The sequence below is a fragment of the Marmota flaviventris genome, chromosome 9 (assembly GCF_047511675.1).
Source record: "Marmota flaviventris isolate mMarFla1 chromosome 9, mMarFla1.hap1, whole genome shotgun sequence".
NCBI classification, from domain to species: Eukaryota; Metazoa; Chordata; class Mammalia; order Rodentia; family Sciuridae; genus Marmota; species Marmota flaviventris.
In genome coordinates this window covers 536,987-551,428 of record NC_092506.1, presented here as the reverse complement: position 1 = coordinate 551,428, position 14,442 = coordinate 536,987, and the positions used below count along the sequence as shown (strand labels likewise).

Genomic DNA, 14,442 nt, shown 5'->3' with positions numbered 1-14,442 from the left:
AGTCAGCGCAGGGGCTGGGCAGGCCCGGCGGCTCGGGAACCTCCCACGGGAGCACGTGACGCCCGCGATGCACCTGCAGGGCTTAGGCCCGGCCCGCCCCCGGCCCGCCCCGGCCGGGGCACAATAAAAGCGCGGCTGCGTCCTCTCTGGGAGGGAAACGTCCCGTCCCGGCGGCTCCGGCACCCAGGTATGCGGGACCCCCGGCCCACGCGGAACAGAGGGGAGCTACGACCCACGTGGGAGTCCTTGTTCTCTCCACCAGCAGCGGCCGGGAAGGGGCCGCACCCAGGGTTGGGGAGCCTGGAGGGGGCTCCGTGAGACCGGGGGTGGGGTGGGGAGTGGGGTCGGGCCGAGGACGGGGCTGGGACGGTGGACGGTGGACGGTGGACCGCCGGCCGTGGGAGGGCGCCTACCCGCCGCCCCGCCCTCTAGGTTTCGGTTTCCCGCGAAGCTCAGTTTCGCTTTCCTGGACTCTGACCCTGCCCTTCCACACGGGCTTTCCCATCTTGTCTTTGCAGGGTCCAGCCTGTGAGCTCTGCCAGGCCTGGACGCTGGCTTAACATCTGTGACTTCACGTGTGTGTGCTCTCGCCACATCTGTCGTCACACCTATCTCCACCTTGGCCCAGGAGTCTACACTTGGCCAACAGAGGTGGTTAGAAGCCCTCAATCCACATCTGTGACTCTCCACACCTGGGTCACACTTGTGACACCTTGGCCACACTGTGGCCACACTCTGACACCTCAAGTGACACACGAGGAACCCGTATCTCACCTGTGATAGTACCTGCCACTGCCCCTGCCCAGAATCTCAGTGAAGGGCCACCCTGACTCCCAGACTGACCGTGTATAAAGAACAATGGCTGTAGTTCCTCAGAGGTGAGAACTGCCAGCCTGCCCTCCCTCCCCATGTGATCCCTGGGCCTGGCGCTGGGCCCTGACCAAGCGTGGCCACCCCACCCGCAGGGGGCTCCAGCGAGTTCTGTTTGGAGAGTGGCTTCTGGGTGAGGTCAGCAGCGGCTGCTACGAGGGGCTGCGGTGGCTGGACGACGCCCACACGGTCTTTCGGGTGCCCTGGAAGCACTTTGCTCGCAAGGACCTAGGAGAGGCAGACGCCCGCATCTTCAAGGTGGGGCCCAGCCCCACTCCCACGGAGGACCTGTCTGGGACCCCAAGGCTCCACCCCTCGGCCTGTGTTTTCTGTTTTTTCCCAGGCCTGGGCAGTGGCCCGAGGCAGGTGGCCACCCAACACTGGCGGGGGCGACAGGACACCCCCAGAGGCTGAGGCTGCAGAGCGTGCGGGCTGGAAAACCAACTTCCGATGCGCACTGCACAGCACCCGGCTCTTCCGGATGCTGCAAGACAACTCAGGGGACCCTGTGGACCCACACAAGGTGTACGCGCTCAACCCTGAGCTGGAGTGGAGAGGTAAGGAACCCCCCAGGCTGGACAGGAAGGTGGGTGGATGGGTAGAGGGCTCCGCCTTATCTTGGCCTCCAGGTCAGGTGTCCAGCCCCATGTTGGGGTGTCCTGCTTTAAAGCCCCAGGCCTTGCCACCAGGTACCAGGTCACTGAGGGGAAGAGGTTAACAGCAAGGAAGGAGCAGGGTGCTGGGACCTGGGGGTACTCGGGACATTCACAACCAGGTCTTATGCCAGCCCCAGGTCCAACTGGCCCCCCACTTTCGGAAGGCCCAGCTGTCAATCAGGGGGAAGAAGAGGCTCTTGAAGGTGTCCTGCCTACACAGGTACAGGCTCTGCCCGTCTCTGCCCCTGGTTGTTGGGGCTGGGAGCTGCTTACACCAGACTGTCTTCCCCTTGCAGGGTGGGCCCCTAGGACCATTCCTGGCAGGAGACACTAAGCTGCAAGCCCCAAGCCCTCTGCCCATCACAGCAGGTGACACAGGGGACCTCTTGCTCCAGGTTCTTCAGCACAGCCTCCTGGGGGACCCCCTGATGGAGGCTGCATGGCGGGTAGACCCAGCCCCTCCGGGGCCTTCTGGTGAGGGACAGCAGGGGCCATTCTGTTCTGCAGGGGCTGTACTGAGGGAAGGGGGCAGACAGGACAGCAGAGACCCTGGGGAGAGGGAAAGGGACCCAGTGTCCTGGGGTGGGCCCTTGAGGAGGATGTGGGGTGCTGGGGCACCACGAAGGGCAAGTCCGGCAGAAACAGAGCCACCACAGCTGGGCAACTTGGGTGTTGCACTGTCACCTTCAGGCCCAGAGTGCCCTTTGGAGGCGCTTCATACAGCACGGGCAGTGGAAGCTGTCCCCAGCCCCAGGCCTCAACACATGGCCCTTATGACAGGTGAGAAGCTCCAGAACCTGCGGTAGGGATGGGGAGGAAGGGGGTTGGGGACAGGAACCAACTCAGCCCTTCCCAGATGCAGGCCAGGGTACGGCCCCCAGGGTAGCTGCATGCAGCAGAGCCTAGGACAGCACCCTTTGCTAGCAGGGCACCCCAGGGGGAGGTGGCTGGGTACCGCCTGTTCCGCACACACCTGTTGCTCACAGCTTGGTGTATGCAGATCCCAGCCCAGGTGCCCTGGATGTGACCATCATGTACAAGGGACGCACAGTGCTGCAGGCAATGGTGGGGCACCCCAGCTGTGTGTTCCTGTATGGACCCCCTGGCCCAGCCATCAGGGCCTCGGAGCCCCAGCAGGTGGTCTTCCCCAGCCCTGCTGAACTCCCTGATCAGAAGCAGCTGCACTACACGGAGAAGCTATTGCAGCATGTGACCCCTGGCCTGCAGCTGGAGCAGCGCGGACTGGCACTGTGGGCCCGGCGCATGGGCAAGTGCAAGGTGTACTGGGAGGTGGGCAGTCCCTTGGGCTCTGCCAGCCCCTCCAGCCCAGCCCAGCTGCTGGAGCGCAACTGCAACACCCCCATCTTCGACTTCAGCACCTTCTTCCGAGGTCAGTGAGGCACCGGCCTGGGAAGTGGGCCCACTCTAGGTATTCCCCTGGGAGCCTTGCCCACCCTGCTCACCAGAGCCACCTCCTGCAGAGCTGGGGGAATTCCGGACACGAAGGCGCCAAGGCTCCCCACACTACACCATCTACCTGGGCTTTGGGCAGGACCTGTCAGCAGGGAGGCCCAAGGAAAAGAACCTGGTCCTGGTGAAGGTGAGGCCCGGGGCCAGGAGGGTGAGAAGGGACTGCCTGGCCCTCAGGTCACCAGGGCCCTGACAGATGCCCCCCTGCAGCTGGAGCCATGGCTGTGCCGGGTGCACCTGGAGGGTGTGCAACGTGAGGGCGTGTCCTCCCTGGACAGTGGCAGCCTCAGCCTGTCCCTGTCAAGCACCAACAGCCTCTACGATGACATTGAGCACTTCCTCATGGAGCTGGAACAGCCAGCTTAGCCCCCTACCCCAGCCGCCCCCAACAGAAGAGTGCCGAGAACCAGTGCTGTCCTGTTCTCCCTGCTGGCAGTACTGACCAGACATGCAGGGCCCTGGCAAGGGAGGTGAAGCCCAGGAAGCACACTGCAGACCTCCCCTGCATGCCCACTCTTCTGTTTATCGCGCACTCAAGTGACACACTGAAGTGCTAATAAACCACTCGCTGGATACAAATGCCCCTGAGTTGGGTGTGGGGGAAAGCTGGTCCACCAGGAGAGCTGGGGAGGTGCCATCATGTGCCCAGCGGTACCTGTCCTGCCTGGAGGTCTGGAGCACTGTGCTCTGCCTCCTGGGAAGCAGCTGGTGGAGTGCAAACCTGAAGGGGCAGAAGGCGATTTTAAAACTGAAAATAGAGAAATTGCTAAAACAGAGACAAAGGAGGCCACCTGGAAAAGGATCCAGGAGTCTCTCCCTGCCCCAGACTATCACCAAAGGCTTCACCTTCCAAGTACTGAGGCCACAGGAAAGTTTCTAAAGATAAGCCATTTTTGATAAATTAGAACACAATGGAAACAGTGTATCTATAATATACATATAAAAAAGTCCAGTTTTCAACTGTGAGCAAGACAGGTGCAGACCGGTGTCATCACGGGAGCCCAAAGGCAGGAGTGCTGGTGGCCCCAGGCCTTTGTCACAAAGGCTCAAGGGCCTCGGGCCTCAGGCCTCAGGCCTCAGGCCTCGGTCCCCTGGGCGGGCGGCTCCTCCCCAGCCTCAGTCTTCCTGTGCTTACGCATGTGTCTGTACTTGTCCACGTAGGCCTTCACCAGATTGGCCACCTTCACAGGGTTGATTTCGCCACTCTTGCTGTGGCAGATCTGGAGAGTGAGATCTGGTTACCCAACATGCTTCAGGCCAGACGCTGCAGCAACAGGGCCTGAGCCCCCCTATCCAGGCCTCCATGCCCACAGAGCAGGGCCCAGGGTTCTGCCTACAGGGTCGTGCCATCTGTCTACCACCTCACAGGGTCGCTGAGGGTGCCCCAAGTGTCACAGGTTTGTAGACAGATCCCCCAGGGCATTTACCACCTGCAAGTTGGGCATGGATAGGGCCATTTTAAATGCCATGCGTTATTTTAGCTTTTTCAAAAGCATGAATGCTCATGAGTGAGGGGCAGCTACAGAGAGAACTGACCCGAGGCCTCAGTCAGGACATGGTCTGGCAGGCCAGGCCCAAGCTATACTTACGGACCCTGAAAGTCTGTATTGGCAAGAAAGAGCAGTGAGCTGCCTCCTGCCGGGCCATGCTGCCCAAGACCTCAGGGCTCCCCAGCAAGGGCACAGGTGCCTGTAGCCCACCTTCTGCACAGCTTTGCGGAGGATGTCCTTGTACTCCTCCTTGGTCACCTCTCTCTTCTGGTAGAAGGGTTTGATGGCCAGCTTCACCTCCTCCACAGCTCGCTCCTGCATGTGCAGCTTCTTCATGTACTAGGAGGGAAGACACCCGTGACACTGATGGCAGGTGAGGGCCTTTGGTGCGAGGCCCCATGGTGCTGGGAGCCATTTCAGCCCAGAAGCAAGAGGCAAACCCAGTAGCTCCCACCATCCTGACGGAGCCCCCTGGGCTGGCTTCTGCTCCTCAATTCAGCCCCAGGAACCCTGGGAAGGGCCAGTGGCACTCACTTCCTCCTTCCTGGTCTTCTCTGCGGCTGGCCTGGGAGTGGCCGTCCTCTCCTCCAAGTCAGTGGTGCTGGCTTGACCAGCCGGCTCTGAGGCTGTAGCTAGTGCGGTGGGCACAGGGGCCACACTCTGGGCCACCCCACAGCCCGCGAGAGGAAGGCTCCCTTGTAGAATAAACTGGACTGAGGGTTGGCTGATCAGCGTGTACGGTGGGATGCTTGGAGGCTGAGCCAAGCCGGGAGGCATGTTGGAGCTGTAAACCTGGACAAGAATGACGCACTGAGTGCAGAGCCCCGAGGGTTGGCAATCCCCCTCTGCAGCCCCACTCCCGAAGCACAGGGGGGGCAGGGCAGAAATGAAATGGCACCACAAGGCCTTGGTCCTAGCTGATGTGGCCGTGTGGCCCATGTCCTCTAGCCTGGCACCTACCTGAGAGGGGTTCATGTCAGGGAATCCAGGCTCTAGGAGTATGTGGCTGGGAGGTGGCAGCTCAGAGATCAGCGCCTGAGTGTCGCCTATGGGGCCCCCATCCTCAGTGTCCCAGGCTTCTTCCCGCGGCCTCTGTGGCCTGTGAAGTGGCGTCCCTGGGGGTCCAACACACAGGGGAGGTGGGTGCCCTGGGACCAGCCTCGGCCAGAACACAGCCTGCTAGCTGGAACCCTAGAAAAGCACTGGCAGTGGGGACCACAAGGTCAAGCCCAAGGTCCTCCCTGGGCCTACTGGGGCTAGGCCCTGAAGAGCCAGGGAGGTGGGGGCCCCTGGGTGGCTGTTCCCTGCCCCACCCACAGGGTGCTCCACCCACAGGGCACCCTGCCTGCTCAGCCACAGAAGCACATACTCACTTGAGCCTCTGTCCGGGGCCACGGCGCCCCCCTCAGACTCCTGGAGGTTCCAAGTGACGCGTTTCACCAAGGCACGGGACCGCAGCAGGGGGGCTTGCACTGCTGCTTCCTCAGGCCCCGCCACCTGGCACACCCTCCCACTCCCTGAGGGGCTGTCCTCCTCTACTGGTGCCACACCCAGGGTGCTGGGAGCCATGACAGTGTTCTCTGCCAAGTCTTGCCTGAGTGGGCGCTGCTCTGGGGGTCCCTCTGCCCGGGGCAGGGGGTGCACAACGTCTTCACTGTGGATCAGCGACACCTCCCTCTGGATGGCAGCCAGGGTGGGGTCTTGTGCCTGCGTGGCTGGGGGCAATGCAGGGTTGGGCAGGAAGCTTCGTTCTGGGGAGGAGTCGGTGCTTTCAGGGGAAGGAGGTGAGCTCATGTCGTCAAGCTGGATGAAGATGGCTTCACTTGAGAAGTCCTCGAAGACGTGGCCCACCTCCACGGAGGCCCCATAATCCAGGTCCTCAGGTGCACACTCAGCTGGCTCCTCCAGGACAGGGGGTGCCTGTGGGAGCACCTGGCCAGACACAAGCACCTCTGCCACGATGCCCGTCTCTGCTGGGACTGGTGGAGTTACTGAGTGGTCTCCACCCTGCCTCAGCTCCTGCTGCAGAGCGGGCACCGGGGACGCCTCCTTGGCAGTTCCCTTCCTCTCCGGGGAGCGGGGCCGCTTCTCTCGGGAACGTGGCTGCCGGGGCTCTCGCGCCCTGTGCTCTGAGCTGGGCGACCGTGACCTCCACTTCCTTCTCTCTCGGGCCCGGCCTGTGCTCTCCTTGTTGGGCCGCTCTCGGCTCCTTTCCCGCTGGTGCTTGTGCCTCCGGGCCCTCTCCAGGCTGCTGGGTGGAGAGCAGTCCCTCCCACGAGACCTGGACCCCGACTGTCGCCTCTTCTTTCTCCTGCTCCCGTACCGTTCGCAGGAGGAACTGCCGGGGCTTCCTGAGCGTGACCGGGACCTCCTCCGGCCTCGTCCCCTGGAGTCTCTCCTCCGCTCCCTACTCCTGTCCTGGGCCTTCCTCCTCTTTGCTCTCTCCTGGCTGCTGGCACGGTCACTGGAAGACCTCCTGTGTTTGGCCTTGGCCTGGCGCCCCCTAGAGTGCTCCTCAACCAAGGGTGAAGCCGAGCGTGAGGTCCTGTCTCTGGAGCCAGAGTGGGTCCTGGAGCGTGTCCGCCGGTGCTCCTTGGTCCCCCTCTTCCTCTTGGCCTTCTTCCTGCTGCTGGAGGTGGAGCGGGAGCGGGATGGGGCCCGCAGCTCCACAATCCTGTGGGTGGCTGCCTGTGGCGCATCTGGGCTAGGGGAGGCCTCCGGCTCCAGGACAGTCACACAGGTTACCATCCGCTCCTCAGAGCCAAAGAAGGTGCCGTGGGCAGCCCCATCTTCGTCATCCCAGGAGTCCTGGGGGGATGGTCTCTGTGCCCGGGCAGCAGGGCCCCGGCTTTCTGTAGGCTCCTCACCTAGCTCTTCTTGCTCCACATCAGAGGCCCCCTCAGCAGCACCCTCACCCCGGAGCTTCAGCACACTGGACACAGGGGGCTCCGCCTCGGTCTCGAAGACACTTTCCACAGTATAGGAGGTGACACAGCGCACAGCCTGAAATGCCGGGGCCTTGGGACTGTTGATGGAGATGGTTCTTGTAATCTCCGATGGTAGGAGGCTGGGGCCAAGACTCTCAGGGCTGCTGCTGGGAGGGCTTGAGTCAGAAACCGTGGGGTCAAAGGGGTCATATATCTCACTCTTGAGCTGCTTCGTCTTCTTGATAGAGAACAGCGGGGAAGGGTTCTCCTTCCTCTGTACCTTGCTGTCCACAGGCCGGAAAGTGTTGCAGAAGCCAGGGCTGGACAGTCGGCTGCAATGTGCTGTGTTTCCAGGGATGTTGATCCTGAAGCTCTCAAAGGTGGACCCAAGACCTTTTCCTCTCGAGGGCCCCAGGGAGGCTAGGCTGCCATGAGAGCTGGGAGCTGGGGGCCGGGAGCTGCCTGTGTGTGAGCCGGGGTCCTGGGGGCCCCTGTTGCTGGGCTCGTTCTCTGCCCGGCCTTGCGCTGGCTGCCCAGGGCCCTCCCTGCCTGTTAGGCGACTGATGCAGGTGCTGGGGATCTCAACACTCTGTCCTTGGGGTGGGGCTGCGTCTTGCCTGCTGCCAGTGCCGTCCCTTTGGATCTTCGGTATCCTGGGCAGTTCGGAGATGGCGGCCCTCCGAGGAGGTGGTTTTGGGGTGTGCCCTAGGGCTACACTTCTTGATGGAGAGTTGGAGCAACTGCTGGAGATCTTAGATGAGGCAGAACCGAGAGATAAGGACTGCTTGCTGGTGCCATTAAACCAGGGGCTGCCACTTTGTCGCAAGCTAGGCCCACTCCCGTTTGACAGGTTCTGAGCCTGGCCTGATCCAGGAGCCGGGGAGGCACCCAGCGGTACAGGCACACCTGCTTGTGGGGCCGACCTGGCCTGGCCGCTCAGCCCTGAGCTCTGCGGCCTGTCTCCTGTGAGTCGGCTAGCCGGGATCCCTGAGGATGGTACTCCAGTCTGCAGGCTGTCCCTGGGCCTGGACCTTTCCTCACCTCCGGACACACCCATCGAGTTCCGCTGAAGAGAAATTGGAGCTAGAAACAAAAAGGCCAGACGCCAGTTGTGCCACCACTGATTTAAGAAGTTTGATGACTTGTTGTACTACCATCAGAGCCGACGCTGGGCCACAGGAAGGGTAGCCCACGCAAGGCAGACCCGAATAGTGTGCTGCCTCCTCCTTGCTGAACCAGAGGAGCAGCAGGGGCAGGACTGCCAGCCTCGTTTGGAGCATGTGAAACCTGCTGATGTCTTCTTTCTTTTGCACTGGGTGACACCACTGTGGGTCAGCACCATGCTGGCCTGGCAGGCAGGAGGGTCTGTGAGCTGCTCTGCAAAGCCACCGTTCCCTTCACAGGAAGTGACAGAACCTCGCACCCTCCCTCTGCTTATGTTTGGGCCTCTGGTACCCCGGTGCTCTCGCCCCCAGCCAGAGCACAGCCCAAGGACAGGGCTTCCACTGCCATGGCTGCTGAGGAGGGGGCCTCTCACCTGCCCTCTTGGCACTGAGAGAGCCGTCCCGGTGGATGACCACATCCGCGCTGCTCATCATCAGCAGGCTCTGGCCTGACAGGATGCTCCCCAGCAGGTCTGGGACAGGTGCCTCCTCCACGCTCTCCTCCTGGGTGGCAGGGAGCGGCCTCCTGTGGGCAGAGATGCACAGCGGGCCCTGCCATCTAACGGGCCTCCTTCCCACCAGATTTTTGTAGCTTGATTACAGAAATCACCTGACACTAGTGCCCCACCCCACTGCCAGGCAAAAGCTGGCAGTTCAGTACCTCTGCCCGTTTTGTTGGTTTGGTTAAGTCTCTGATTTATTTTTATTTTTTTTGGTCCTGGGGATAGGACTCAGGGAGCTCTACCACCAAGCTACAACAGTCCTTTCTGTTTTTTATTTTGAGTCTGTTTTTTTTTAAATTTTGGATCTAAGTTTCCCAGTTTGGCCTTGAACTTGAATCCTCCTGTCTCAGCCTCCTAAGTAGCTAGGATTACTAAGGCAAGGGGCCAAGCAGCAGTACCACCAGAGGCAAGGCTACAGCCAAGACTGGGGTCACCACCCTGTCCCGCCCAGAGGTCTCTACTGCCACACACCTGGAGAGCCCCACGGAGATGGGCCTGGCTACGGGCTGGTGAGACTGCAGAGCCGAGCGGGACAGGACCCTCCGCTTGGTACTCAGAGGAGAGGCAGGGTTTGCAGGCAGCTCTTCACTGTTAGAGGAGGACACATGGCAAGGGAAGGGGAGCCTGGGCCCCAGGCCCAGCCCAGGCCCAGGCGACCCCTCCAAGTTCTGTGTCGCCTCACTGAACCCGAGAGGGTTGGGGGCAGGGGCTGCTACCCTCATTTTGTGAATGTGAAACCTGAGGCTTACCCATGCCCATGGCTCCCAGGGGGAAGGGGAGTGGGCCACATTGGTGGTCGCCCTGCACAGTCACCTGTCAAAGGGGTCCAGCTCGTAGGGGTCCCCAAACAGTGACAAGGAAGCTGCTCCAATATCTGCCCGCATCAGCCCCAGGGAGGGGTCCACTGGCTTGTACACTGATGGCATACAGGTACCTCGGACAGGCCTACAGAGGCCCAGCGTCCGAGCAATTCGAGAACGAGCCGTGACTTCATTCTGAACCAAAGTATCGAAAAAGAATAAATGATCATTGACGTTGCAACCTGAAGAGAGCAACAGGGAGAAGCTCCTGTCAGCAGGACCCACCCCCGGCTGAACAGACACCACCCAGAGCCATGGGCTGCATCTGCACCAAGGGTGAGCCTCGGAGGTTGACCTGAGTACACCTGACGTCCCAGTGAAAGCATAAACTTAGCTGGCCATTGGGTGGCACTAAATTATCTCTATCATCTCTTTCCTTTTTTTGTGGTACCAGGAATGAAATCCAGGGGCACTGAACTACTGAGCCATATCCTCAGCCCTTTTGAGACAGGGTCTCACTAAGCTACACAGGGCCTTGCTAGGTTGATGAGGCTAGCCTTCAACTTGCGCGATCCTCCTGCCTCAGCCTCCTGAGCCTTTGAGATTACAGGTGTTTGCCACCGCGCCCACTTGTCCCTCAACAAGAGGGAAAAAACCTCAACCAATGATTGAAACAGCTGTCTGTTGACAACCACGTGAGCAGCAGATGTGGACTCGAAACATCATTTCCATTGTACTTATTCACACGCTCCTTCCTCTAGACTCTAGACAGAGAGGGGACAGAGCAGTCCCAGAAGAAAGGAACTATAGAAATACGCAGATGAGGGCTGGGGCTCAGAGGTAGCGCACTTGACTAGCACGTGTGAGGCACTGGGTTCAATCCTCGGCACCGCATATGAATAAAATAAAGGTTCATCAACATCTAAAAATATATATATAAAAAAAGGGCTGGGGTTGTGGCTCAATTGGTAGAGTGCTCACCTAGCATGTGTGAGGCACTGTGTTCGATCCTCAGCACCACATAAAAATAAAATAAAGGTATTGTGTCCACTACAACTAAAAAAAAAAGGCCAGCCGCGGTGGTGCACACCTGTAATCCCAGCAACTTGGGAGGCTGAGGCAGGAGGATCACAAGTTCAATTCCAGCCTCAGCAAAAAGGGAGGTGCTAAGAACTCAGCGAGACCCTGTCTCAAAATAAAATACAAAAACAGAGCTGTGGATGTGGCTCAGTGTTCGAGTGTTCCTGAGTTCAATCCCTGGCAAAAAATAAACAAATAAACATGTTGTGTCCGCCTATAACAAAACAAAACTAAACTAAACTTGGGGGAAAAAACAGAAATAGGCAGATGAAGAAGGTAAACTCAGGGTGGATCAGGGTGGAGCCCAGGAGCCTTTGGAGCGCCCTGGGTGTTGGAGGGGGCGGCACTGACATGGCCAGGCCCCAGAGGTCGAGGGCAGCATGAGCCCTGGGAGCCACAGAGCTGGGACCAGCATCCATCAGACACGGTCCCCTTTGTCACAGCTTCAGTGGCTCCTTACTCCAGATTCTGATCTCAGTGAATCACCAGACCAGATGTTCAAACTCCATTTAAAACTAAAATGTGCTTATACAAATGTTCACCCCAGACACTGATCAGGACAACCACTCTGAGTACAAATTCCAGGGATGCGGCAGACACCTGGTCGAGGGCTGCAGTTCAGGGCTCTCTCTCCCAGATGTCAAAGTGGTGAACGCCTGCCTCGCACTGACCGAGTCTAAGGCTCCTGAGAAGGGCCTGCTGGACACAGGCTGCTCATACTCCAAAGAGGGGCTACTGATGCCAGCAAGGGTGTGTCCTTGCCCATTCTACTGGCTTCTGACTGGCCACCCACTGCCCTGGCAGCTGGCTAGCCCAGATGGTGATCTCTGCCCCAGGACAGGCTCCAGGGCTGTGGCACAGCCAGCCCGAGGGCCTAGAATGTCTCTGCACCTTCCAGCTGCACCAAGGCCCTGGCTGGTCTCAGGGAGCCACTGAGGAGCTAGGCAGCCCCAGCCGGCAGAATACCAGGACGCCACCTTCACCTGGGCCTTCGGGACTCTCCCTTTCCTCCTCTTCCCGTGACGCTGGCGCTTCTTAGATCTTATGCTGGCACCTTTACTTTTTACAGAAGACCTGGACTGGGTTTTCCTTCTTCCCGGCACTTTCTTCCGTCTCCCTGGAAAGACAATGAGGAACACCTGTGCCCTGTGCTGGGTCCCTCCCCACAGGACTCTGCATGCTGGCTGGGACTGAGTCTCTCCCCCTTCTTTCTTCACAGTGCTGGCAAATGAACTTGACCTCACACATTAGGCCAGCGCTCCACCACTGAGCTACACCCCAGCCCTGGCTTGGACTTTTAAAATGCCGAAATAAGCCATAAACATTTAAAGAATAATGTATCCCTAAGGGGAGAGGGAGGGAAGGGGGAGCAACAGGAAGGGCCTCACCTTCCCTGAGTAATCTAGATCTTTTAGACTCCTTCAATATTTTATGTGATTATGAAACAAGAATGGATAAGAAGAAACAGACACTGATAACCAAGAGTCAAGGCAACAATGACCCCACCGTGGCCACTCGTGACGCGGTCACCGACAGCTCTAGAGACTGGAAAAGAGTGAGTACACTGCACCCTCTGCGACAAAAACCAGTGCCAAGGACCCCCTCCTCTCACTGCCATGGACTCTTGCTCCAGGGCCCCTAAAAGACTCAGAGGGGGAGGGAAGCCAGTCCAACAGAGGAGCCCAACATGCTTGTTGGCCGAGTCTGCCAACAAGGCCAGAAACCCTAACTGACCTGCTCTGGAGGACCGCAGACCTGGTGAAGGAAGAAGAAAGATCAGCCTAGGGCAGGCTGCAGATGGTGCAGGAAGGCATGTCTTCCCCAGGGCCTCTAGCTAGTAACCAAGCGAGGAGTGTGGATGCACCCACCTGCACTTTCCCTTCCACGGCCTCAGTTACATGCAGTCAATCACAGTCTGAGCAGATCACATGGAAAATTCCAGAAGAAAGTGCACCTAAGTTTTTAACTGGCATCGTTTTGGGTAGCTTGGTGAAATCCTGAGCCATCCCATTCCACCTGGCCATGACTGGGTACCTGGCAGCTGCTCTGGCAATCAGATCTACAACACCCGTGCCAGAGGGATCCTTGCGAAGGAGCCCATTGGGCAGCACAGGGGAGCAGGCACAGTGCAGGAGATATTGTGAGAGAGACCACATCCACGTGACTTTCATTATCGTGTACTAACTGCCATCTCTTACTGCATCCAACCTTTACGTTCAACTTTATCATATGGTCTGGATTGTGGCTCAGTGGAACAGCACTTGCCTAGCATGTGTGAAGCACTGGGTTTGATCCTCAGCACGTGGGAAGGAAGGAAGGAAGGAAGGAGGGAAGGAAGGAGGGAAGAAAGAAGGAGGGAGGGAGGGAGGGAGGGAAGGAAGGAAGGTTGGTTTTGTGTCCATATACAACTAAAAAACTTTTTTTAAACTAAGAAAAAAAAAAAGTTATCATAGGTGATGCATGCAGAGAAAAGGCATGGTATGTCCAGAGTTCGGTGCTATTAATGGGGTATTTTAGAACAGGTCCCCTGAATAAGGGGTACGGCTGAAATGATGGAATGGTGCTGCCTAGTAATTGAGACAGTGCAGCTTTCTGACAGAGTATACCCTACCCCAGGGCACCCTCACAAATGAAATCTAGCCACAAGAACTCACACAGCTGGTCAGGCCTCTAAGCTCCAACCAGAGTCTTTAAGCAGGCTGAAGGACAGGACACCAGAGATGATGGGCACACCCTATGGGACAGAAGGCCTGGTCCCCACAGGTGGAAAACACAGGACAAACACACACAGCCACTGGGCCCAGCACCAATCTGATGCAAATGCACACTTGCCTTTTTGAAATAAGACCGTGCTAAATTGTCCAGGCTGGCCTCAAACTTGACAGTCTCCTGCTTCAGCCTCCTAACAGCTGGGATTACAAGCACAAGCTATCATGTCCTAACTAAAATTTATAAAAAATTTAATCACATGGGGCTGGGGTTGTGGCTAAGTGGTACAGTGCTTGCCTAGCATGCATGAGGCACTAGGTCTGATCCTCAGCACCACATAAAAGTAAAATAAAGACACTGTTTCCACCTAAAACTAAAAAAAAATATTTAAAAAAATTAATCACATTCATGACACGTTAGAACTTTCAACTCTGGTTACCTCATGGCATTAGAGTTGGTGCTCATTTTCTCAGATTTAACACTGGAACTGTAGGTGTTTTTAAAAGGACTCCCTCTTTGGGGCTGGGATTGTGGCTCAGCGGTAGAGCACTCGCCCAGGACGGGCGAGGCTCTGGGTTCGAACCTCATCACCACATAAAAATAAACAAATAAATAAAATAAAGGTTAAAAAAAAAAAGGACTCCCTCTTTTAGGAATATACTCCAAGATATTTATAGACAAAATGATGATACTATGAAGGATCTACTTCACATAAACGAGAAAGCAGGAGTGGATGGAATGGAGATGAGGGAAAACTGGCTGTGAGCAGACACA

At 57.9% G+C, this 14,442-nt stretch overlaps 2 protein-coding genes across 7 annotated transcripts in view; one reads left to right on the top strand and one right to left on the bottom strand.

The window, feature by feature from the left end:
• The first annotated feature begins 81 nt into the window (after positions 1 to 81).
• Positions 82 to 3,575, top strand: Irf7 (interferon regulatory factor 7). Of its 2 annotated transcripts, none has more exons than XM_034635271.2 (10): positions 82 to 187; positions 519 to 878; positions 966 to 1,128; positions 1,214 to 1,427; positions 1,658 to 1,746; positions 1,823 to 1,895; positions 2,217 to 2,306; positions 2,527 to 2,916; positions 3,008 to 3,126; positions 3,207 to 3,575. In XM_034635271.2, the coding sequence occupies exons 2-10, from the start codon at positions 859 to 861 to the stop codon at positions 3,360 to 3,362; spliced, it is 1,314 nt and encodes a 437-aa protein (XP_034491162.2). In that variant the 5' UTR covers positions 82 to 187; positions 519 to 858; the 3' UTR covers positions 3,363 to 3,575. The 2 variants fall into 2 exon arrangements, with proteins under 2 accessions (XP_034491162.2, XP_034491161.2); XM_034635270.2 differs by having other exon boundaries at positions 83 to 187; positions 1,823 to 2,000.
• Positions 3,576 to 3,869: 294 nt separating this feature from the next.
• The window catches only part of Phrf1 (PHD and ring finger domains 1), a 29,672-nt gene continuing 19,099 nt past the window's right edge, over positions 3,870 to 14,442 (bottom strand). For 3 of the 5 annotated variants that reach the window (XM_071615881.1, XM_027953557.3, XM_071615882.1), the window contains exons 10-18: positions 11,937 to 12,076; positions 9,893 to 10,074; positions 9,551 to 9,667; positions 8,951 to 9,102; positions 5,860 to 8,496; positions 5,447 to 5,601; positions 5,021 to 5,278; positions 4,697 to 4,825; positions 3,870 to 4,216 (exon numbers count right to left, since the gene is read on the bottom strand). In XM_071615881.1, coding sequence (XP_071471982.1) covers positions 4,073 to 4,216; positions 4,697 to 4,825; positions 5,021 to 5,278; positions 5,447 to 5,601; positions 5,860 to 8,496; positions 8,951 to 9,102; positions 9,551 to 9,667; positions 9,893 to 10,074; positions 11,937 to 12,076 — 3,914 coding nt within the window. In that variant the 3' untranslated portion in view covers positions 3,870 to 4,072. The remainder of the gene's footprint in view (positions 4,217 to 4,696; positions 4,826 to 5,020; positions 5,279 to 5,446; positions 5,602 to 5,859; positions 8,497 to 8,950; positions 9,103 to 9,550; positions 9,668 to 9,892; positions 10,075 to 11,936; positions 12,077 to 14,442) is intronic. The other 2 variants (XM_071615883.1, XM_071615884.1) reach the window with 2 other exon arrangements.